At 44.5% G+C, this 26,082-nt stretch overlaps 1 protein-coding gene across 1 annotated transcript in view; it reads left to right on the top strand.

Moving 5' to 3' along the window:
• Positions 1–5,713: 5,713 nt before the first annotated feature.
• The window catches only part of SFMBT2 (Scm like with four mbt domains 2), a gene marked incomplete at both ends in the record, with an annotated part of 99,467 nt that continues 79,098 nt past the window's right edge, over positions 5,714–26,082 (top strand). Inside the window, 3 exons of the mRNA XM_080632100.1 lie at positions 5,714–5,819; positions 11,108–11,202; positions 14,722–14,962. Of these exons, the coding sequence (XP_080488226.1) occupies positions 5,714–5,819; positions 11,108–11,202; positions 14,722–14,962 (442 nt within the window). The remainder of the gene's footprint in view (positions 5,820–11,107; positions 11,203–14,721; positions 14,963–26,082) is intronic.

Raw genomic sequence — 26,082 nt, 5'->3', positions numbered from 1 at the left:
CATCTCTTATCCCAGGGCAGGATTAACTGTACCAAGATCTGTTTCTGGATCGATCAGCATCCTAACCCTTCCAAAAGCAAGGCTCTGTGCCCTTTCTGCAGTTTATCCTACCATATTCATTATTAGCTATTTCTTCTTATGCGCAAATCAGATGTCCCCTCCTGCAGTTTAAACCCAGCCCTTCCTCTTCAATTCCTCAGGCGTATGGAAAACATTATACTCTTTCTATTCAGCTGTTTTTTATGTATTTGAATATTGTGAACATTCCTAGTTCTCCAGATAAGATGGGATTTGTTTCTTCCACCCTAGACTACATCTGAACCAACACAGTGGTGGGGTGTGCAGTATGAAAGAGAAATCGTCACTTAATACAAGTGAAAACGTTTGACGAGGGAAAGCTCTCAAAGAAATAATAATGAAAAAGAAGGGCAGGAATTTGGAAGAAGGGATCCTTCAAAGGTTTCCAGCTGGTGCTTTGTCTGAGAAGAGAGATGGGCTCTTTTTCTGCAAGGTGAAAGCTGTTCCTTGATGCATTCAACAGCCCTTCCAAATGAGCCTCCATGTGCATTGTGCAGATGCTCAGGGGCTGTAAATATTGTGTCAGGCTGCCACTTGCAGTGCCTCCTAGATGTAGTCCCACAGGCTGAGACCCCCTTCACCCTGCTCCACGTACAGGGCTGGCGCCATGTGGCATCTGAGCGTCTCTCTTCTTCAGTTTGTTTGCTGGAAAATTTGGGTGTCTAAAGTCTTAACAAACACAGGCACCTTCTGAGGGTTGTTCATAGAATCACAGAATGGTTTGGGTTGGAAGGGGTCTTAAAGCTCATCCGGTTCCTGCCTCCTTCCATGGGCAGGGACACCTTCCACTAGAGCAGGGTGCTCCAAGCCCCTGTGTCCAACCTGGCCTTGAACACTGCCAGGGATGGAGCATTCACAGCTTTCTTGGGCAGCCTGTGCTGGGGCCTCAGCACCCTCACAATAAAGAAGTTAATCTCACCCAAGTTTTGGGTGTCCGACTTGGAACGCGCAAATTGTCCATGAAGCCAGGATGTGGTCCAGTATCACCTCTGTCTTATCTAGGCTTTTGCTCCATCTGCTCAGGCCCAGGTGCCTCCTTTTTACCAAAGTAAAGCCATTTGACCAGGTGGGAAACATTAGTGAGGACATTAAAAATTGATGTGTTCTGGAAGTAGGGTGCAAAAGGGGACAACTGGAGTGACCATCTCAGCTGTGGGATTGGGTTGACCTCAGCACAGTCCTATGTGGCTTCCTGAGAGCATCAGCACCAATTGCTTCAGTTTCCTGACTGCTCAGGCATGTGGATCTTCTCGCTGTTCCAAAAGGGTTTCCTTAATCGCTTTGCAGTGGCTTTTCCACTCCTGCAGAAGGCTTGAAGATGGTGAAGGCTATGTGAAATTGCTTGTGGTGACACCCAGCTTTAAGGTGACTGCTTGAAATCAGAAGGTGAATTCACCAGGAAAGTGTGCTGGGGCCACACCACGTTCAGCTTGCCTCCAACTTGGCTGGATAAAGACATGTGGATTGCTTACAGACCAATGTATGTAGGGTGAAGCTCTGGGAATTCAGTGAGCCCATGGACCCACCTTTCCTCTGTCATCATCCCTGGTAGGAGCTCTTCACCAAGGACCTAGGGCCATTCAGTACAACTGTAGCCGTGCTATACTCATCAAGTGGCTCCATTCCGAGAGGTGGGACCATCAGGAGTCAATGAACATTACTGGATTTTGGAGGCAGGGCCTGGATTGTTGGGAAAGCAGTGGGATTCTGCCTCTCCACCATTCAGGACTCAGCGGTACATCAGCACAACTGATCCAGGCAGGAGGTTTCAAGGACGCAGGATTGTTTGACATCTTCTGTTCCACTAGCCTGACTTTTTTTGTCAATCCCAATTAGCCAAGCATACGTTCGAGGGAGAAAGCATGTTTTTCAGGAGTAAGTCTTAGGGGAGAGCCTTAGCGTGCTGGATTTGTGTGTGGGGGGTAAGGGACCTCCCTTTACAGGGCTTACTCTGAAGGAAGGAAAACCAAGGCAGGAGATGAGAAATGTGAAATGGTGGGAGGAAGCCAACACCAGCACTTCTACAAAGCCAGTATTGGTACAGATGACAAGGCAGCGTGTTTGAGAGAATGGCGTGGCTGAGAGTGACAGCCGTGGGAAGAAGGAAATAAAAGAGATGCCTTTTTTTACATTGTCTGGCTTTTTCTGCCTGTGAATTAAGAGTCTGGATCTGAATTTAAGTACCAGGGGAATGGGAGCTGCGTGGGGGAAGAATCGGATCAGTTCGAGCCACCACTGTGCAGAAACAATGAACAAGGGATATGAAACCAGGGAATTTCCCCCCTCCCTGCTCTTTCAAATGCATGTCATAATATTTCGCTTTGTGTTCCTGCCTAGTGCAGTGTCACCTTGAGCCTCTTTTGCTGTTGTTTCCCATCCCCTGCTTTACAGGCCGGCAATGTGGCTTGTGGTCCTTAAGTTGGTTTCTTTGGACTGGCAGAGAAATCAGAGTACATCGATGTGTGCTTCTTGTTTAATGTTGATGAGTGCAGGCCAGTCAGCACGCTACTGTTAACAGTATGGCTGGGGACTCTGTTTGAAGTGTTAATTAGCAGCAATTAACAAGAAGTGAAAAATTAATACCCTATGTCAGCTTTCTTTGCTAGTTAGTTATATCAACACCAAGGCTCAGAGCTAGCTTGAAGCTTATGTTTGTATAAGAGTTCGGTCTTGTCATGTTGTGTTGGGAAGGTACTTAAATGCTGTCTTATAATAAATGGTAACCTAGTTATTCCCAAAATAAGAAGATAAGCTTTAGCCTCTGACATACCCAGGTTTCTTGGGATGTGGATGCTCTTGGCATGACATTTCATAACCAGTGAGTTCTCCATAGCTCACGCAAACAAGATGTTGATGACTGCTGAATTTGGATGAGACATTCTGCACTGCCCCCTTTTAATGGAATTGAGCTCTGCTGACCAAGCCCAGCCCCGGATGTAGCCTCCGAGGACGGATCCCAGCCATGTTGCAGACACCTTAAGCGGGTTTCTGCAGGTTTTCCCTTCCATTTTCCATTTCTGATGGGAAGTTCCCTGGTGCAGGGGAATGGGCCTTTCTCATGGGTCTGATGTCGGATTTGGAGCTTGACTGCAAATGCTGTCATCGTGTGATAAGACACCTTCAGTTTTTTATCAGCTCATAACTTTGTCTTTCCAGCCTCATAGGAGCATCACAAGATTTAAGTACACTACCGCGAGGCTTATCTTTCTTCTTGGTATTTATATTGTTACCCCTGAGTTCTGTTTAAGATGATTGATTTGTTGTGTTTAAATTGATCTCTCTGTTTGTCATTTTCTAATAGACCCAGATTGCCTTCCATCATTGTCTAGTCCTAGGCAAAAGCGGAAACAGCTGAATCCACCCACGATTTAGCTTCAGCTGACACCTCCCTTCCTCTCACGTTTAACAAGCTTGATGTAAAATCCAATTTATTATTAATGATATTTACGGAAGTATTCCCCACCAAAGGGGAAGTGTTTTTTGATTTTCAGTAGACTGATTGCTTCTAGTTTCATAATTGAAACTTAATATACACTGGGGATGAGTCATTGTAGAATCGCAGAATGGTTTGGGTTGGAAGGGACCTTAAAGCTCATCCAGTCCCAACCCCTTTGCCATGGGCAGGGACACCTTCCACTAGACCAGGTTGTTCCAAGCTCTGTCCAACCTGGCCTTGTGATGCGTATGTTCTGAGGTTAACTACGCTTGAAATACTCATAGTATATAATACACTTAATTCATTAGCGAGTCTGATGGCAACAAGGAATAAAGATGAAAAGCTGTAGTACCCATTGCAGTGGGGAAGCGGTTGTTGGTATTTATGGAGTGCTCAAAGGATACTAAGGACCCCGCAGAGAGAATTGGTTTATGGTCTTCTTGTTTAAAAGTGTTTTTTTTCCCTTTCATTATCAGGTGCCTTTAGGGTGGGGAACATGCCTTGTTGATGGGTCTAACTTTGACCAAGCAACCTTCGGTTGGGGGTTGTATCATCTGCCTTGGGTTCCCTACCAGTGAAACACCCGTGATTTTAGCACTGGGGTGGCTGCAAGTAAACCATGCTGTTGTGATCACTCCAGCAAGACTGCCCCACCATGGTTCAGTTAATGGATATCACACTTGCACTGGACATGCTTTTCATTGTTTTCAGTTCGTCTTAAAACTGCTCACACACGTGCATTTCTTCCTTGCAGTTTTCATTAGAACAGCCTCAATCTACGACAGAACACTCTCCCTCTTTCTGTTTTATAACCACCATATCTGGTCTTTCTGAGTATGCCTTCTGGGTAGTAAAAGTTGAAAAAATCCCATAATATTTTTACAATCTTATTACCTCCTGCTTTGCCTGGCCTCTGGCAGTTAACTTTGTTCCTGCTTTTAGTCATGCTTCTTGCAGAGCATTTGGTGTTGGGGCTGCCAGCATAGTCCTCTCTCTCATGCTGGTCTTGGAGGCATCTGCTAATAAGCAAGACCGGTCTTGCACATCATATATTCTGGACACACACTTTCCCTGCTATCTGTCTTTGCTTTAGCATATCTTGTGTGAATAGCTGGTTCCTTCTGTGCCCATAACCCGATCTCTTGGTTTCTCTTTTTCAGTCCTCCTTTGACACCTTGTAATTCATCACCATCTCAGAGAGTTTTGTGAAAAGCTCACTTTGGAGTTCTTTTTAATCTACTCCTGAAGGTGTATCTCTGGATATTGCTTGTCTGGTGGCTTACTATAGCTAGAAATATAGTGCTCGTTTAGTCTGGTGTCTGAGTCAAGATCTAGTCAGTCTGTATTTCCTTTCTCATATCATTTTTCATCTCTGCATGGTTTTATTCCGCTTTGTATTTACTGTGGTCATTCATTCTAGAAGAATCTCCTCTGCCAACATAACCCAGTCGACACCTGAGTTAATATTTGCTACTGTACATGGCACTAACTGCTGCAGTTACCTTAGGTCAGTCTTCATTCAAAAACCGGTTGCAGCCAGCACTGTTTCATTAGGGTGTCTGCATTTTGCGTGCTGAACTTTATTTTCTAGTTATTTCATGCTCTCCCAATTAATTTCCCTTCAGTGCTTCCTCTGTTTCGTTTTCAGAAGTTTCCCCCTTTGGAAGCTTGAATCTTTATGGAGCGAGATCTATTCCACACTGTATGTGCTGGCTAACACATACGGTATTAGCCAGCAAAAAGGTGGAAGGCAAGGGCTGGACCTGCTGCAGGATGGTTGAATTGGCCTTTTCTTTTTTTTCTGGCATGGGTTGTGCCACCTTATGGGCTGGTCCTTCCCCTTCTGTTGGTGGTACAAGGATCTGGACTGAACTTCGAGATGTGAATCCTGTGGATGCTGTTTATTACCTCGCTATTGTCTCTGTTGTTATTATTGTTGTTGCTGATATGATATTATTGCCACTAAGGCCCTTTGTTGTGTCTCCTTGTCCAACTGTAGCTTCACCATAGAAGAGAGACCAGGATTGGAGGTTTACAATCAACATGGAATAACTTAAAAACTATTAGGAAAGGATGAGGGAATGGGTTGATGTGGGTAGAACAAATCACTCATTGTTTTTCTCCCTTTCTTCTAGCTTGTCCTCTAGGCACTCCCTGCTGCAGGATGAGTTAGGAAGGCAAAGCCTCTTCCTCTAAACCATGGAGACAAGGGCATCTTTCATTGCCACCATGCGAGAGACCCAGCATCTCTCCCCAGAGAAGGGTCAGAGCCCGGCCAACGGCAGCAGGGAACAATTTGATTCAGGTGAGCTCTCATTCATCCCCATAGGTTGTCTTCACTGTTACTGGTGATACCAGTAGAGGTGGGGATGTGTTACCACGGGAGCATTGGGAATGGTTGTACAGCTTGAAGGCCCTTTGTGAGTCTTATGGGTTGGATAGTGTTCCATGGTTGATGGGTTAGGAAATCTGAGCTTTTCTTCTTCTGGATATCTCCTTCAATACATAGCAACTCTTCAGAATTTAAACAAAAAACAATGGAAAACCTTTCCCAGGACATCATACCATGTTCTTCCAGTTTCCCCACCCTTTTTTATTGTAATGAAGTTTTGTGGTTAGAGAGAAGAGATGAACATTCAGGAATTACAGCATTTCTCCTTTGTTTTGACCTTCACCCTCATCTCCTTCACAACTTTTCTGAGGGCTTCAGGTGGGAGTGCTTCACAAACATTAGACCAGCCAGTGGAGAGCTGGTTCCATGTTGTCCTTGTGCTCATGGGTATGATTGGATGCTCTGTAATGCTCTAGGATGGGCACCTTAAGGTGAGCATTCATTGTGCTAGATTTGGGCATCACTGTGGTAGGTACAGAAAAATAAGTGCTAGCTTCTGGTGATTTCTGCTGGAATTAGGTGCTTTAATTTCCCATATCTAGCTCTAACAGGAGGAGACTCTATTGTATGGTGAAGTTGCACATTATGGCTAGGCCCAGTCTACTTTCTGATGACAAAGTGAGAGACCTCTCTTTATACCGTCTCTTCTCTGGCATTACCCGTCATGGCCTGGGCTGAATCAGTCAACTCAGTAACCCAGCAGAAAGGTAATGCGGAAAAAAGGCAAGTGAATCATTTTCTGCCAGCTTGGTGAGTTGAGCTGGCTGGGGGAAGAGCACATGCTGGTGGGAATGGGATTTCTCCCAGTGATAGTGAACTGCTTAATGTGGCTCAGCTGTAACTTGCAACTTCATCCTTGCTCTGTGTTTGCATGGAAGAGCTAAATTGATGGGCTTGTGGAGAACAGCACTGAGCTGTCAGTCAGTTAATGTGTACAAGAGCTTTCATATTTTCATTGTGGTACTTGTGTTGGTGCTCAGGTACTTGAATGCTTTTGCTTGCATTTCTGTAAGAGCTGTTCTTAACAAAAGGATCCTGAGGTATAAATGGCCAATGAAGGTCTGTGCTTCTAAAGGGCTACCTGAAGTCTGCTTCCATGGAAACAGATGCCCTCAGCAGTGATGAATCTCAAAAAGCCTTGAATGTATGTATGTGCTGTAACTACGATGGCTAAGTCATCTGCCACAAATAGGTTCTTCTTCAGTGAAGCCTTGGAAAAGTCCATGTTACTGGAGCCACAGATTTTAGCTCTTTTGTTCCCTTTATTTCCCATAGTCAAAGCATCCCGGGAGGCTGTTAACAGCTGGAACAGTTGCATTTTTATAGTGTCCATGCATGAGCACTCTAAAGCCCTTGAGAGGCTCACAGATAATGACTTGTTGATTTTATTTGCCGTCTTGGGCTTCTTTATACATCACCGTATTGTAGGCTGGCCAGCCTTGACTCTTTCATTAGGGAACAGCAGTGGGCCTGAGTACCAGTAATTGGAAAGGATATGTAAAATAGGCCCAATGCCACATGTATCATCTCACGGGGTGCTCTGTGAAATGTTGGCATCTGGGATTTTGCAGCTCTCCAGCATAGCCAGGACTTTGTTCTTGGAGCGTGTGGCTTACGGGATGACAGAGAGATCAGCTTTGGGATAACTGCTTCTCAAGAGGGCACAATCTTCCTTGTCATGTACGAAGAGATGTCGCATTTCTCTGTCTACCTTTTAATCTGGGGGGTCTCCAGGCAGTTGAGGGAGGTTGGGAAGAGGTGTCCTCTGCTCCTCAGCAGTAGAGATCTGATGGATGAGATGATTTGTGCACAGTCCCATTATGTGCATGGATGTGGTTGGGTCGCTTGGGCTGTTCTCATCCCTGGACCACACTGTCCCTGCTCTGGATGTTCTAGAAGAGAACAAAGTCCATTAAAAAGTTATTTTGGAGACGTCCAGCCCCTTCAAAATCCTTTGTGATAAAACGAAGCAAAATGAAAGGTTGGAGCTGTGATAAATGAGTACTCTGACATTATTTTTACAGGCCTTGTAAAAGTAATTTCCTGATTAAGTCTGCAGATAAAACACAGTGGAGGAGTCAGACCTGTGATGCGTCAGAGAGAAATGAGCTGACAGGGAGGGAAGGCTGCAGCTCTAACGCTGCCTCCCCCATACCTTGCTCTTGAAGCCTCTCTGTTTGGGTTTAGAAAGGAGAGATCTGGGTGATATTTTGTTTAACAGATGCTATTGTGAGGTTTCCAGCACTGCATGTGAATGAACCTTCCAGTGGGGCTGTGGGAACAGTAGAGGCAGTGAGTCTCTCTGTGTTGGCACGTGGCAGAGTAAGGTCATGGGTAATAAGATTATGAGGTACAGGAGGGCTTGTTGCATCCATAACCAGCATCTGCAATGCTAATACAATTAAAGTGCTGTTTCCAAATTCTGGAGAATAATTTGCCACTTTGGAGACATTGCTGCCTGTAAGGGATGTAGGTTATATACTGAGCTGCCCAAAAATCTCAGCTTCCACTAGCTCTGTGGAATGATTCCTTCCCATAAGAGTACCAAGGAAGGCTGGAGAAAAGGAGATACGTGCCTGGGCTCACCAAGCAGGTGAGAGCAAAAAAGCAGGAATAAAGTCTGCGAAAATATAGAGAGCTTCGTGGGTAGAGGAAGTATGTCATGATCTAAAATGGAAGTATCTGAGTAGACAAGAAGAGAGTCGATGGCTGACCTGGAAATGTCTTGACCATATCAGATGTCGTGGGGCGAAGAAGTCCGTGAGGTTGTTGAGCAGCTCATCCCAACACCACAAGCCCAGATGGAAGCAAAAGCAGGAAGCAAGGATGGATGCACTTTTAGCTTTCCATGTCAGATGCTTCTGCCTTTTAGTGCGATGGGGATTGTTTGTGATCAGGGTAAGAAGTTGCTTAAGCATTGTGAGTAATTTTAACCTGGGATGGGTAACCGTATCTGCCCATCTGCTCACAGATTCTATTTTAGAGGCTCAGCCATGGAAATCTGTGGACCTGGCTCTTCTGAAATACATTAACTTCACAGAGTTGCAGACATTAAGGCTGAAAATTTCCCTGATCATCGGAGTTGCATGGTATAGGTGAGGGAAACAGCAGTTTTTGCACCAAGTTTCTACCTTGTGGTTAAGCTGTCATCTTTCAGTAAGAAATGAACAAACCTCTGATTTTAGGTCAAATATCTCAAGTAGAGCCAGCTTCTATGCCTGGCTGTTTTTTGCATTGATTGCAAAAGAAAGCCCATTCCTTATAGAATCATAGAATAGTTAGGGTTGGAAAGGACCATTTGGTTGGATCAGGATTTCATTTGGTTCCAACCATTTGGTTGGAAAGGATCATCCAGTTCCAACCCCCCTGCCATGGGCAGGGACACCCCACACTAAACCATGCCACCCAAGGCCTCATCCAACCTGGCCTTGAACACCGCCAAGGATGGAGCATTCACAACCTCCCTGGGCAACCCATTCCAGTGCCTCACCACCCTCTCAGTAAAGAATTTCTTCCTTAGATCCAATCTAAACTTCCCCTGTTTCAGTTTGAACCCGTTACCCCTTGTCCTGTCACTGCAGTCCCTGATGAAGAGTCCCTCCCCAGCATCCTTGTAGGCCCCCTTCAGATACTGGAAGCTGCTATGAGGTCTCCACGCAGCTTCTCTTCTCCAGGCTGAACAGCCCCAACTTTCTCAGCCTGTCTCCATACGGGAGGTGCTCCAGCCCCTGATCATCCTCTACATTGAATTTTCTGTTTTCAGGTTGCAGTCATGGGGTTGGATTATTTCTTGTCTTGCCGAGCTGAAAAGTCAGCTGGTAGTCACTTTATCATGGGAACAAATGTTGATTTACGGCTTCATATTTAAGCAGGTTATTTGAGTGTAAGGCAGGGAATCAGACTTAGACTTGATGCAGCAGGATGCAAAGTGTTTAACAGGGCAGACAGCTCAGTGCTCCTCTTTGAACTCCCAGATAGATCTTTACCCTCCACCACCCCTGCCTCAAAACCCCTCTTCTGATCTACTTTTTCCCCCCTCTCCTATGTGTGCCTGGCTCCATAGGCAGCAAATAATGAGAGATTCCCACTGCACACCATAATTTTCTGGTCCTGAAAACTGGAGACCTGTAGCAATAATTGCAATAAATTAACCCTGCCGTTTTCTTCATAAAACCGTCTTAATTCAGTTTGTCATGAGCCACTTTAATTCCATCATGACCACGCTGATGAATGTTTGGGCAGGTAAGGGTCTCGCAGAGTTTGCCTGATGAATGCCTATTGCAAAGAGCTCATTGCTCGACTGTAAATATTTGTGCTCTGGGGATGGAACTGGGTTTGCAAGATTGCCTGGGAACAAATGAAAACAATCAGATTGGGCTGATTTTCTGTAAGTGAGAGAAGATTTATCTTTAATTATTGCTGTGTGTGTTTCAGCAATGGTTTGAGGCCTCAGCTCCACTCAGAAGAGGAAAGGAAGAGGAGTAATGTCAGGCCCTTCACCGTGGGGGAGGGTTGAATAGGGCACTGGTGTGGATGGGGGAGGCATGATGCAGAGCCTTGAATCTGAAGTGGGGCAAGAACAAGCACAGGAACCAAGAAGGCAATAGTGGTCTGGTGAGAGGTTCTGGGCGTTTTGGTAGTCTTTAGGGAAGAGAGAGACGTGGGAGCCTCAGCTGAGGTTTCTGGGTGGAAGGATGCTAAGGGAGGGTGTCAGGACTGCAAATGGGACTCCCCAGCCCCAAGGGTTGGGGTGTTTGCTCTACGCATTGCTCAGCCAACGTAATCAACTTCTAATATTGTCACTAGGACACTGCTGTAATTAACAGTGCTGGGTGACCCACTTTTGGGGCATGAGTAGGGCCATTGCACCCTTGTGATAGTGGACAGACAGCAAGAGAGTCATCAAGTACAAAATGAAAGAGCACAAGTGCTTTTTGCAGTGTGATGGGTTTGTTCTCCCATTGCCGTGAAGGCAGAGGAACTTCTGGTCTCAAAGTGTTGGTTGCTAAAGTCCTCATGTCTGCTGAAAGTGTAGCAAGAGCTGGTCAAAACAGTTAATCACAGCTCTTTAAAACAAGCTTTCTCTTTTCCGTTGTGTTGATGTTTATACTGGTTGCTATTCTCACCCTGAGCCCTTTGCCACAACTTTTCCCTTCTTTGGCTGTGTTTTAGGCTGCTTTTCTTTCTTTGCTTTTCAACAGATGAGGGTTCCAGCACTGAGGACACAGACTTCAACTGGGATGAGTTCCTGGAGGAAACAGGAGCCAGCGCTGCTCCCCACACCTCCTTCAAACACGTACGTGCTTTGTCTGAGCCTCACGGGTGTTGTGAGTGTTCCCTTGTGTGGATTTCATGTGGGTCCTGGAGAACTGAAGTGTGGTCTGGGGAAAAATCATCCCTCCGTGCATCTGACAACCTGCATGGGATTTGCCTCCCAGCTGGTGTTAGGGGAACTTAGTGTGTTTGTTAATGCAGCTCAGAGCATTGTGCCTATGCTATTTCCTTGTCCTCTGCCTTTGGTTCAAATTTTCCTCTTTTGAGGGCTTTTATTGCTTTCCTTTTGTTTATAGGCACTCACTTTTCTCACGTCATCTCTTTTCCCTTCTTACTTCTTCCTTGATGTTCATCCCAACCTGTAGAGATTCATCTCACAGGAGAGTCTGACTTCTCCAAAGCTGTCCTCTTAATGCATGATTTGCTGGCTAGCCGGGTCACTCAGCCCTAGTGTTCAGCATGCCCCATAGGAAACCATCCTAGGAAACCATCCTAGGAAACCATCCTAGGAAACCATCCTAGGAAACCATCCTAGGAAACCATCCTAGGAAACCATCCTAGGAAACCATCCTAGGAAACCATCCTAGGAAACCATCCTAGGAAACCATCCTAGGAAACCATCCTAGGAAACCATCCTAGGAAACCATCCTAGGAAACCATCCTAGGAAACCATCCTAGGAAACCATCCTAGGAAACCATCCTAGGAAACCATCCTAGGAAACCATCCTAGGAAACCATCCTAGGAAACCATCCTAGGAAACCATCCTAGGAAACCATCCTAGGAAACCATCCTAGGAAACCATCCTAGGAAACCATCCTAGGAAACCATCCTAGGAAACCATCGGAAGCCTTCTGCCTGGAGACGCTGTCTCAGAAGCATAAGAACCAAGTACACGTGTAGGTGATGCTTTTCCTGGGTGAACATATGTCATATAGACAGCTGTGGTAGTTACAGTACAGTCTGTGGCTCTGATCCATGTTAGTGCAACTAGCATTCGAAGTCTGAAATCTTCATTGATGAAGAATATCATAGCACACTTTGAAGAAAGGACTCTGTCCCCCAGCAGTGCCTGTCACAGTCAAGGATGTTGTTTGGAACCATCTTCACCCAACACCAGTTGCTTAGTCTCTTCTATTAATCTCCATGTGATGTCACATGAGGCCATGGGACAGCAATGAAGCTGATGTATGAGTTCTTCATCACAGTCAAGGGTGTGCAGGTTAGATTTTTGCAGGACATCTTTGTCATTCGACTGCAAGACTGTGCTGACCTACTCGGAAGTTGTGATGCCTTCAACTGAGTTAAGCCATGACAAGTCCTGATTCTCTGTCCTCAGCTGCAAGTCCCATGAGGATAATGCTGCTCATCCTCCTACCAGACCCATCAGATGTATGCAGCAGCCTGCTCTGTTACAGCTGCCCGTCAGTCGTGCTGGCTCTTCTCCCAGCTTCACTTGGCTGCTCTGCGAGCTCTGGAGAATGTGGACATCTTCAGCAGAAAGAGAGCAGTTTTGGCTGTGATGCTCTGGATTGCTTTACACTGAGCCTGTTTGCTGGCGTAGATATCCTTTGGGAGCACGTGCTTCAGTGAGAGGGAAGCTTCCTGAAGAACCTGTTGCTACTTAAAGAGGAGTCTTTATTTGGATGGCTGCTGTCATTCCATTAAACCAGCTTTGTCTCCAGGTGATTTCTTGGCTTGTTTTGAAGGGTTAAGGAGCTGCAGTGATGAAAATCCACCCTTCCATCTACATATGAAAACAATAATACAATCTTCTATTCCCTATTTTGCTTCCATTTTAACAACAGTGGATTATTGCAGGATGAAGGGCAATAATTCCCTATTAGCAGAATTACAGAGCAATGGTTATTGTAGAGTTTATCCTTGCTCCAGTAGCTGCCTGTAGAGAGCATCTTATCCCAGGTCTGAACCCAAATAGCAGTATCAGATGAAAGTGTTACGCTTCATGGAGTCCTTAAGGGTGTCTTTAGGAGTGTGGAGATGCCCACCTCATCCTGATAATCCTTCTGACTGTGGTGTCTCACTGCACCTCAGTCCTGGGAATTCCAGTGTGAGACAAGTTAGTGTTGGGAAGAGTCCTTAGTGACTGTTCTTCACGGTTTGAAACATGGTCCTTAAAAAACCATGGCTTGGCCAGGAACCTGAAAGTTGTTAGAGAAGATTGTATTATCTGGCTGTCTGATTCCACTCTTCATGGGATTTCCAGTCACAATTCCCTTGCCTCCAGGATACCACATTGGTCTTTACTTAGAGTGAATGCAAGGAGTAAAACTACAAATGAATGTGCATCCTGGATTATTCATGAGGACCCTTAGCATCACAAGAACTAAGATCATATCTTATGGCTACAGTAGCAAAAGCCATGGACCTTCTTCAATCTTTGACAATCTGCAAAGGTCTCTTCCAGCCTCAATTCAACTATACCCTGACTCCAGGCATTGATGCTGATCATTGATATTATATTTATGTTTGTGAACAGAATGCATTTAAACCTGGTGTTTAAATGAGAAGTTAATCAGAGATAGGCTTAAACCAGACTATAATCTCTCTGGTTTCAGTAGGAGATAAGGTACTAAGAAACCTGTAAGAACCTGTCCTTAAGCATCTCCTAAGGAGTAACAGGCTACATTTTGGATGGTCTTCTGAAGACAAGGCTGGCACCTGAACCAGTGGACTGGCATCTACCTCCTCTTTATCAACAACAGCCAGAGACATCCCATTGGCCTTGGAAGATACTTTACGATGTGCCAGCTGCAGGCCCTAGTGTTTAACAGCAGTCCCTGCAGTGTCCTAGAAGAGATGCGCTGCCATCTCCATTGTCTTAAGGCAAGTTACATGTAACGTGTCACTGGTGAGATAAATGGAAGTGACATCTCTGTCAGATGGCAAGACAGTGACCCCAAGCATTTGCTTTTCAGCATTGGGTCATATCTTATATACAAAGGTGCTGGGAGAGTCAGATGGTTGAGGCTTGAGCTGCTGGGGAGTGATTTAGTGAAAGCACTGGTCTGCCTGGTACAGCATTCAGCCCTTGATGCTTGTCAAACCTCAAGAAGTGCTTCAGTGTTGTTATATGACTAATTATTATAGTTGGGCTAAACTCCTAGAGGTTCCTAGTTGCCTTTCTACCTTGCATGTGTCCTGTGATCTGCCTGACAGAGCTGTGCGGTGGGAAATGAAACCTCATTTGAGTTATACTGCCTTTCTCCCAGGCATTAGTGAGATTTATGATGTGAAGGTGGGTACCAGTCACACTCGCTCAAGAGTAGTGCAACTGAGCTTACCACTGCTGGAGAGCCTCTTTGGAGCATGTGGGACGTTGCATGGCGGGGTATATGCCAGTGAAATAGGAATGGTCCTGCCCAGACAGACTGTGAAGGGGGTGGTTGGATTAAGGAGCACAATCAACTCATGTCCTACCTCAAAGCTGCTCTTTAAGACCAGCATTATCTTGCTTAGCTGGGGAGGGGGCTCTCCCTGCAAAGAAGAAAAGGTAACACCATGCGTTTCTAATTTTGTAAGGTTGAAATCAGCCTTCAAAGCAGTTTCCAACCAGGGATGAAATTAGAAGTGGCCAACAAGAGCAATCCGGACACATATTGGGTGGCTACGATCATTACAACGTGTGGACAGCTCTTATTGCTTCGTTACTGTGGCTATGGAGATGACCGCAGGGCAGATTTCTGGTGTGATGTGATGACAGCAGATCTTCACCCTGTTGGCTGGTGTACACAGAATAACAAGGTCCTGATGCCTCCAGATGGTGAGTTCTATGTATTTTGTTAGGGTCATGCTCCAGTATTGGACTGGTGGTTCACCTCCAGACTTCTAGATGATCTGGAATAGGTGCTTCACATCATCAGTTGGTGTTGAGTGATGCAGACAGGGTCAGGTCCCCACAGGTCAATGGGTGGTTCAGTTTGCCAGTCAGTCTCTAGCAAAAGCATTTTTACCCTAGTTGGTTAACAACAGAAGGCGCTTCTATAAGAAGTTGTCTTAACAAGGAAACACTGTTGAAATGCAAAGCTGTGATTTTCAGTTAGGGGAGAAAATTGCCCTGTTCTTGCAGGGTGAAATTCAAAGTGAGAACAAACCAAAATAAGCAAGATCAGTTTGGGTGTAGCCAAAATCAGAAGTTGACTGCGCACTCACATGTTCTGCCCTGAAAGTTTAGACCCTTCCATTGCCAGATTCTTGCAGCTTTTAACTCCAACAGTGGATACATGTTATTATGGATAGCAAAATTTGGTCATCGTAGGTTAGAGCATGTCCTGATTATCAGCTTTTAAGTGCACAAAAGCTGAATGCAAAAGCTGTACGTTACTAAATGGCCCATGTGGGACAGTTCCTTAATAACAGAATTTGATCCCCAGTGTGTAGGAAAAATGTTGGGTTTTTTGCTATGTCCATCAGCACAACAACTGTGTATCCTTACCACTACATAGCTCCAAGCAGAGGGCTACTTGTCACTCTTACTCATGCATTTTCGTCCCCTATATCCCGTTTATTCTGGATCAAAGGAGAAAGAGATGAATATTTAGCCTCTAACTTGTGCATGCTTTTAAAAAAGTCTCATTTATGGGTTCTGCTGCTGAAGTTATTCTTTTACTTTCTATTTTATGTGATCATTGAGAAAAGCGTATGTGCCAGTTGTGTGCCATGTGTGATTTCTCCTGGTGTAGGGCTTGCCTGGCTTTCCCACTGAGCGTGCTGTAGACATGGTCTGTGAATCAGAGCTGATGTTCCTGCTTTGTGCATGGTGAACTCTGAGCTAAACTCTGAGCTTTTTGTTCTGGTCTATGTGTTTTGAATAAACAGAGGATTGATTGCTTAAAAATAGGGAAGTCTTAAAGACAAATATGGATGAGAAATCGGTTGGCTTATCATTAGTAAATCAAGCTGATGTGAGAGGGGTTAGGTTTTTTCTTTTATTGGTCTCTTGAACTATCTTTTATTACATGGATTATAATAAATGTTACCAGAAAGGTGTAGAGTGCTGTAAACTAAATCTCAAAAGTGAGGATCCTATTGATGGTTGTAACAGAAAACAACAATTGTCTTCTAACCGGAGGCAACTGCTTTTCATGGCAGTGTTGGAATCTGCTCTTGGGTTGTGGCTACTCTGTGTGAATTGTCTTGCTTGAATGACTGCAAATGTGCAGTATGTACGTCAAACCTCCTTTCTCCTCTGGCTGGGTAAATGTAACTGTATACCAGGAATTTAAATTTGGGCAGCTGCCCTGTTTTGTTTTGTTTTTCTCACTCCCATTCTCACTGAATTAACTCTATTGAATATGTCTTAGTATAATTCTCAGAAATAATAAATGTGTAGATTATAACTTCAAAAGAGATTTAAGCATGTAATAGCTTCAGATGTAATTTGGAATGGGGCATCTAAAATGCCCAGGAGGATTTGAGGCTTCAGGACTCTTCTCCCTTGCCAAAAAGAGAGGTCCTAAATGTGCTCATAAATCACAGAGCTCCTCTGGGTATTTGCCCACCAGGATTCTGCCTGTGGTCAAAGGTGGGTTTGTGTCTCCTGTTGGGACACCACAAGGTAGAAGCTGAATTTTCAGGAGCGCCCCTTGTTTTCTGTAAGGAGAACTGGGATCTGACCAGGGTTTATAAGTAGCTTGTGAGTACTAGACTTATTTTACACAGATGTCTGGAGTTTGTCCTGTGCTTAATTGTGTTGCTGGTCAGTGGATTTATCTTAATGAGCCAAACTTCACTGCAGTGCTGAGAGTTCTGTCTGGTGAAGCCTGCAGGATCAAGTCTTGCATTGGTGAAAGAGAAGCTGCTGTTCTCTGTGAGCTCCGTGGAGGTTTTTTACCTTTTTAGCATTGCACATTAGTTTGTTGTCAAACCTTTGGAAGAAAGGAAAGACAGCTTCAGATTGCATGGACCCGTTTCCTGAGGGCCTGATTCTGCACATCTTGATTATAAGGAGCATTTCTGTTGGCAAGACCATGCAAGCATGGCCAGGGCCAGTTGTCTGTCATTAGGGTTTGATTTTAATCAGGAGTTGAAGGCTTTGGTTAAAAAGCAGATCTGCCAAGAAGAGCTTGTTTAATGGGCAAAATACCAACATTGGGACAATGCTCTGTTTCTGCTTGCGAATCAAATTGGACTGATCAGTGCTCATCTTATAAATGTGATGCCAGACAAGAATGGTACATAGTGACAGGATGAAGGATTTCATTAGATGGGAAAGAGATGCAAGAAAATAGACTGGTTCAGTTTAGCAAATCAATAGAGCTTGATTTAATGCACACACAGAGCTTTTAAGGGGCAGCTGCCAAATAATTATTGTTTATGAACCCAATAGAAGGAAGTCATTTAATTTATGGACTGTTGCATGGTTATTTATTGGGTGACGTTAGTATTGCATCATGGTGCCAGTGGCCTGCAAGGAAAATGTCAAGTCATGTTATGTCCTCCCATGTCGTTATGGTGCAGTGCAATAGAATAGGAATGCTCAAGCCAAATACTTGAGTTTGCAATAAAATGTATTGGTTTATCAAGGGATGGTGTGTGTGTGTGTGCATGCGTGCCTACAAGCTTCATCCCCTCCCTCCCTGCAGGAAACCAAAGGAGTGAAATTGTAGTTACTTCAAGCTTTGCCATTAATTATATTTTTCTCATTACAAATCGGTGTGTAATTTGAATTGCAAACTCAGCTATCCTGGCAGAATAGATCTGTTTACCATTCAAAGCAAAATGAAAATTATTTAAATTAGTTAATATAGAACTCATTTGAATGAATTGGATGTTTATTCATGAACTAGCTGAGGCAAGTGTGAAGCTGTCCTTATGGTCTGTAGCTTTGCCTCTGATCAGCTCTAAAGTCACGTCCTGGGACAGAGATTTTTATTGCATGTTAACTGTGGTGTAAACCATCAGTAGCTACTGCCTGATGTAGCTGAGTGTGAGATTTTCATCCTTTCTGAGAAGCAGTTGTAATTCACATGGGGAAGGGCAACCTGCTTCAAAGTTCATTGACAGTGGCAAGACTGTGGTGGTGTAGTAAGCTTTGTTTTCTGCACCGTGGGGATGAGATGTAACAGATTTTCCATCAGTTAGTAAAATTTCCCTGTTGTATTCTTCTGCATGGATACAGCAACTGTATTTATTTCCTCCTGTGTCTTACCCAAACGCTGTCCTCCTCCTCAGCACAGAGCCGATGCGGTTGTTTTCCAACATCCTCCATCCCTGGGGGTGTTTTACTCACTGAGCATTAGAAATTTAAGTCTAACTAAACTTTCTCTTACTACCAATTCCTTTAACTGTGAAAGGAAAAGAGGTCTCTTGCCTCCTTCAGCCTGTTATTTCCATGTGCTGTTTTCCTTTGTTGATGACAGTTGGGTTCATGAACACATTTACCATCGGGTAGAAGAGCAGCGTGGAGAACCTGACAAGTGTAGTATCTAAATTATGCATTGTGAACCACGTGGAGAGCAGGAACGCCTTTTGATTGACACTTGGGTGGTTTTGTACAGATTGCAGATTTACAGCTGAGCCAACAGAGCTGAATCTCTCCTGGCGCTATCTTAATGCATTCTGGGATGCGCTAAAGACACTGGGTTGACAAGACTATTGTGTACACTTGTAATTGCTGTGGTGGTTCTGCTTTAATGTTGTTGACAGATGGAAATTCAAATAGGGCATTTCTGCGTGCAGATCCGTGTGGTCTGCTTGCTGTGTGAACCAGGAGATGGAGGAGATTGGAGATGTGAAGAAATACAGCGGGGAGAGAACCAGGTTTATATTTTGACTTTATAATGATCTGGTACAGGCGGGAAGACCTCTGAACACCATGTATACCTGGATTTGGAGATCAGGATGATCAATCACACTGTGATTATGTGTAGGAAGGCAGCTTTTACTTCCCTGTTACACTGATTTAAGGAGAACTAAAGCTTAAAATCTTGATTCCGGGGGTGAAATGAGTCCCTTTTGCATGGTGCTGAGCTTTATCAAGCTTCAGCATCAAATGCACCATTAAGAGTGGTGGACTTAAAGCATTTTTCCTGCCCAGGCTTCCCATGAAGGCAAACATCATTGTTTGGTCACTATTTGAAATAGGTTTTCGTGCATATCTCAGGTCAGATTAACTTTTACCCTAGATCAGGCCAGAGGAGGGAAGTGTCAGATTCTCAGTGCTAAATCTGATTGTGGGGAGGGTATGGATGAAAAAGAAGATGAAACTTGTGCCATGCAAACCGGATTGCCTTCAGATGACAATTTGTTGCTTTTATTACTATTGTTGTTGTTGTTGTTATCACTATTATTATTATTAAATATCATTATCTGAATCTGTCCTAGATTTTGAGGTGTAAGAGAGGAGAGATGTAGATCTCATTGACCATGTCAAAACTGAACGGCATCAGGACTCGGTGGATTCTGCATAGTCAAAAGATGGTCTCCTGTGTTGCGCAGCAGATTGGTGTGCAAGAGGTCAGATAGATGAATAGGTAGATTGAAGAAATGTTAACTTTGAGCCAAGTTTTCCATTTTCTTTTTTAATGCTCAGGTGGAGTTCCTGATGGGTGTAGTGGTTAGAACAGCAGAAAGTAGTGGGATTGAGAGAGATTGGGGAGCAGGAACAGTAAGGGGAGATGGTGATACAGGATCAGAGAGAAGAGGAAGCCTTGAGCAGTCACTTTCTGCTGCAGATGTGAATTTGGTGTCATTCAAGACTCCCTAGGTGCACAGAAGGCTTTCTTAAGGGGCACACCTCATACGCTTGCCTTTCAGCATCATTTCTGGGGGTTACTTGTGTCCACAAAGTTTGTCCACAGGTTCTTCAGTAACACAGAGGTAACGTTTCTGAAAATGGATGGGGGCTTCCAGAGCTTCTCTCTCAGAAAATGGGATCACGGAATGGTTTTATTTAACCAAAGCCAACGTCCTCCTGGTATCTACTGCCAGAGGAAATAACACTTAAACTATACCTGCAGGGCTGTAATTACAGTGCAGGTAGAAGGATCAGATGGGCAGGGTGGACTTCTTTTATCATTGTGAAGAGTTGGCTCTCCTCCACCAAGTTACCTGAGATGAGTGTAACTACTGGTGTAACTGAGAGTAGATCTGGCCCCTGTGTAGCTCTTTCACTGAAGGCTCACCTGAAATATTACTTCCGAAGAGCTTGAGGCTGGAGAAAATCAGTTGGTGTTCACTGAGCTTATGCTGTTTTACATCGGCTAAGAACTGGGCTCTTAAGCCAACTAAAATGAAACTCGGCAATCTTCTTTGGCAGGTTGTACTCTCAAAGACTGTGGGTATTTCTAAAGTAGTATATAGTTTGTGGTTGTTTTAATGTTCTTTGCCCAATTTTTATCCTCTTATTCCATCAATACCAAGCTTAGACTAAGCTAATGTAAATAAACTGCAGGATTTCTTTATCTTAAGTACTGCAAATGACTCGTAGTGCAGAGTTTTATGTGTGCTTTTCAAGTTGACTTTAGCAGGCCATTAATTATGCAGGGGTGACGTTAGCATAAGTAACTAGTCAGCAATAAATGTCAATTAAATATTCTATTAGCATAGCAGGCAGCTTCATGCATTGGCATAGAACATTTAGCAGATTACACTTAATGAGTGTATAAAAAAATAGCATTTCTTTTTGCTTTGCTCTCCTAATGATGGCAGCAGAGAGGAGAGAAGGGGAGGTAAAAATAACTCCAGCTTTGGATGAAGAGCTGGGGGTGTTTGGGCTGAATTTTGCCCTAGTAGGAGCCATGTCATAGAATAGCAGAATCATAGAATGATTTGGGTTGGAAAGGACCTTAAGATTATCCGGTCCCAACCCTCTGCCATGGGCAGGGACACCTCATGCTAGACTGTGTCAGGGATGCCAGGGATGGAGCATTTACCACTTCCCTGGGCACCCTGCGCCAGTGCCTCACCACCCTCACAGTAAAGAACTTCCTTATATCTAACCTGAACTTCCCCTGCCGTAAGTGACGGAGGCTATCGAGGGGAAAAAAAATCAACGTTTGTTTAAACATAGATCCTTTTGTTCCACAATTATTGGGAATGTGGTGGAGGTGGTCTTTAGGGAACATGCCTATCCTGAGGCTCACAGCCTTGGCTCTGCAGTGATCCATGGCCATGGGGTACTGCTGGGCTTTCTGCTAAGGTGAAGATTTCCCCTAGGGTGAAGCCTCATCGGTTGGGGTCACTCCTTGTGCTTCTCGAGTTTTTGGTGGAACTGTCTTAGAAAAGGTGTTCTTCCCCTTCACAGAAACCATAAATGCAAAGCCTCTGCTTTGTTCTCTTTAATATTTTCATTTGGCAAAAACTCGTTTGATTTTTCCCCTCAAAAATGGCAGGACAGTTGTTTCTGGGATTAAATACTCAAAACGTTGACTTGAGTTGCACCGGTGCCTCATAGGATTCATATGTGGGTTCTGGTCCCTCCTTGCCCTTTGGGTGGGTTAGACTTTCTCTCATGAGGGGTCTGGTCTTTCCTTGTGGAGTCATCCTGAGATGTCTTCCACGAAGACTTCTTGTGCCTGGGGAACCCAGCCCTTGCTGAGGATCGGGCGTTTGGAAGAGCCAAAGCTGTGCAAGATGGTTTAGGTTTCCAGTAAAAAAAAACAACCCCACAGCTTGCACATGAAGTAGGCGCTGTTTAGTAAAAGCAAGAAAAGAACACGCTTTAATCAAAACCTAATTTTCCAGTAGGAAGCTGTTTCAGCAGAAACACAACCAGCGAGCCTCATTTCCACGGACAACAACATCTGCTTGTGCTGCATTTGTCTTTATTTATTTGTTCTCACAAACAAATGGAATAAGGGAAACAGGAGCAGGCCTGACCAGACAGCGGTGGTCCAATGAGGCAGGGATGAGCGCAGTGATGAGGCACCCTGAAATGCACCCAAAGTGCCTGCTCCGCGTGTGTTTTAGGGTGTTTTTAGTTGTTTAGGATTATGTGGGTGAAGCAGATTTAGCTCACACCCAGGTTAAGTATCAGTGCAACTTCACAGAGAGGTGGCAGTTTCACTGACGCAATTGTACCTGCGCATTCCTAATGCAAGTCCTGGATTTTTTCCACTTATGGTTGGAAACTAGTTGTATTTTTAAGTGTAACCTATCCTTGTTCCTGTACTGGACTGAGCTATGTAGTCAGTAAACCTAGTAAAACAGTATTACATAGTTTTACAACAAACACTGGGGATAATATAGCACTGTTTACGCTAGTGTGTTATTAGCTCAACTTGGAGCGTGGGTTTAATCTGTAGGTTGGCTGATGGCCAAGGAAGGGTTCGAGAAGGGGTTTCAGTGATGGGTTGAAGTTTGACAACAAATAACTTGCACATACCAGTACTGAAATGAATGTGCTTTCTGACTGCCTTTCCCTTGCTTGGGTGGACTGTCTGTGTCCTGGCTTCTTTTTCCATGTATTGCGACTGGTGCCTGGTGCCTTCCTCCATAAATGAATGATGTTGCTATCAGGAACGCTGTAAAGCAGCAGTATGGTTTGCAGTACTGTCACGGTCCCTTTTGGGTGGTACAGGGAAAGCTGAACTATGAATCCTGTTATGATTAAAGCAGCAGCACCTTGTGTACAAGTAACAGTGGAGCTGAAGATCAGGCTTATTGCAATGAAAACTGAAAGCCTAATCCTTTTACAAACAATCTGGAGGGGGAGTGGAGGTGTGGAAAAGAAAAGCAGTGATTTTTGTGGACTTTGATGAGTTATAAATATATCCTGAGTGAAACCAGTAGCGTGGAGCTTTATGAAAGCTTTAATGAATAAATATTTCATGCCCACATGGTGCTTCTTCAGGAACGCGTGCTGTCGGTAGAAAGCAATAAAAAAAGAACCTCCTTCAGGGTTTGTTTGGGCTTTTAAATTAAACTAATTTAATCAACTTTTTCAGTCAAGCTTGATATTAGTTCATTTCTTTACACAGCCCTGTACTCGGATCTGTTTGTTTTCTCCTGGTACCTGTTCTCCTGTTTAGAAGGTGCTTGAATATCGAGGAATGATTTGTTTCATCCTTCTATGGTGCCCATCTGTGGTTTCAAGGCAGAGAGCACAGATTTCCTCCTTATCCTGCAGCTTGAGGAGCCAGCCATCCTTTTCCATCATAGCTGTAGGTGTTATGGGACCCCAGCTGAGGTTTGCATTATCCAGCAGGGAGATCACTTGAGCATGTGGGTCATTTCTGAATCTAAGCTATTAGACATCTTCTGGGTTTTGGAAGACTTCAGTACCCACTTTGGTGCTGCTTGAAGGGCTAGAACTAGCCAGAAGTGCCATGGAGTCTGGCCCCATGTGGGCAGAGGTACTTGCACACTTCTGCACTGGATTGCAGAGATTTATGCAGAGAGATTAAAATGTTCCTCCAGCTCAGGGTATTGGCAAAGCTGGAGCTCGGGTGTGCTGGTGCTGTTGCTTAATGGCTGTCTGTGATAACAAATGGCCAGGATGTGTATTAGCTCTGTGCTCCGTGTCTTCGCAATGCTTTAAAAAGGAGTCCTGGGAGACCTGATTTTTCCTTGGGAAGAGCACGGCTGAAGCCAATTGATTCTTTCACAGCTGGACCATGCAAGTGAGGAGCAAATAAGGCACAGTAGGGAGGTAGAAGCAAGGTTGATCAGAGGGGTAGAGCTAACTTTGGGCAGGCATCTACCTGAAGGCAGGGCTGCTCAATGAGCTGACGATCGGCCCAAACTGGGTTACTGATGCACCTTTGCACTGGAGTGGTGGGGTTGGACAGAAGTGCATGGAATGGGGCATGTCTCAGCTTCATTTACCATGAAAAGGAGTAGAAGTACTTCCTATTCTTTAGTTGTCTCTTTATTTTCCGCTTCAGTCGCTGATCTGGAACCACTTGTTTGTGTAGTGGTCAGCTTTGGGAACTGGAATTTATCCCTCTTGGCTGAATGGAGTATATCCCCATGGAGTTTATGTCACAATGGCAAAAAAGAGGGGTTGTGTTAGAAAACACCATATAGGGCTATATTTAATTTATTTTTCAGTGTTATAAGGCAGTGTGTGAGATTGTGTCTCTTAGATCAAAGCCCAAGCCCTTTGCACGGCAAAAAGGTTCAACATTGGTGAAGGCTGATGGAGCAGAACTCCTTGCAGTAGTGCTGAGCTTCAATAGTTGACTGATCAGCCTGAATTTCTGCAAGGAAAGAACATTTCAGTGGGACTTAAGCTCCGTTAAGGATGCTCGAAGGGTTAAAGAAGAGCAGTTGAGACCCCACGGCTTTGCCTTCTGCTGCTTACAATTCTGGTGACAGCCTGCAGGATAACCCTGCAGACACTGCTGTGACTAAACCATTGGTTTTGGACCTGACATTTAGTACAAGTTGTTCTTTAGCAGTAGGTGAAACAGGGTGGATTTTCAGGAGGTACCGTGGAGACCATTACAGGTGAAATCTCCCTTTGATGATTGTTGCAAACCCCACCTTCTGTCCATTGCACAAAACAGCAAAATCTTATTCCCAAGACATTCAAGTGCTAAAGGAGGGAAAGATGTAAGTTATTGTACAATTAAAGTCCCAGTGAGCCTCCTAATAAAAAATGTGATTGAGGAGTCAGTAACGTTAGAAGTACTGGCACTTTTGCTCTGTGTTGAGCAACCATGTAACATCAACCGTCTATTTGATGCAGACCATGTGAACAGAACAAAATGCAGAACAGTTGAGACTCTGTCCACTGCCAAGCAGAATAGTTACGGCCCCATTTGTAGACTTGTAGCCATTGAGGAGACGACAATGTCATTATTCAAGGAAATACCCCTAAAGTGTTCACCTCGCTCATGATTCTGGAGATCTCCGCACCTTGAATATCCAGCAGTGACTCTCCAGAGTTGCTCTTCCACACTCACACCACCGCGTGGAACATGTGCTCTGAAGCAGTGGAAGGCCCAGAAACCATAGGAGAATGAGTGCCTTGACCCTGAAAGCATAACAGTGGATGCAAACCACCCTTTTTTTTGACATAATCAACTTAACTAATGTCCTGCTGAATGAGTTTTTTAATAAAATGTTCTTTAAAATGATTAGTTTGAGAGACTTGAAGTAGCTATTCGTGGTAATTACACATCATTTCCCTTCCCCAGTCTCCTGTAATTTCCCCCAGAGGAGTTTTAGAATGGAAATGCCATCCAAGTTAGAAGACTAGGCCTAGGTAGTTAATATATGTGGTGATACAAGAAGTAAAACATTGACAGACTTAATCATCACTGGGGACATCTGTGGAGACTTAACCCCCCCCCCCCCCCCCTTCATATTCCAAGTTAGGCACAGTTTTGGGTCTTTGTACCAAAGAACAAGGTGGCTTTCTGTGCGTTGCTGTAAGAGCTGGGAAGGTAAATAGAAGGGTAAATAGCACAAGGGACTTGATCCAGCACATGCTGAAGTTGGTGTCCACATTTCTTCAATGGACCTTTTTTGATCAGATTAAATCATATCTATTAGAACTGGGAGGATTTTGTGTGCTCTTTCAGGCCAAGGACAAGTCAGTGTGTCTACAGAGCATTCCTTTAGATGCACCTAGGGGCACCTCAGATTTTGCTTGTGAGGAGCATGTACATAGCAGACTCAGGAAGCTGCTAGTGGCAGATGCAAGCACCAGCATGATCCCGAGCCAGCTGTGACTTGCACTGGATTTTTCCCTCATTACACATGATAATGTGGGCTCCCAGTCACTATGGAAGGGGCTTGCTTCCTGAGGCAGACCATATGCTCCTGGGGCCCACGGAGGTGGCTGTTACGCAGTGCAGAGATTTAAGTGATGCTCTTATAAAGCATTTTCCTGATAATAATTAAAACCCAATTCCTCTAACCCATATTCCAAATTATGGGTCAATTCTGGCCATTTTACATGACGTTGGAAAGCTTTAGCTCTGAATTCCCGCA

This window comes from Psittacula echo (assembly GCF_963264785.1).
Source record: "Psittacula echo genome assembly, chromosome: 1".
Lineage (NCBI taxonomy): Eukaryota > Metazoa > Chordata > Aves > Psittaciformes > Psittacidae > Psittacula > Psittacula echo.
Note: the sequence above shows the minus strand (reverse complement) of the source record. Positions and strands in the feature narration are given on the sequence as shown.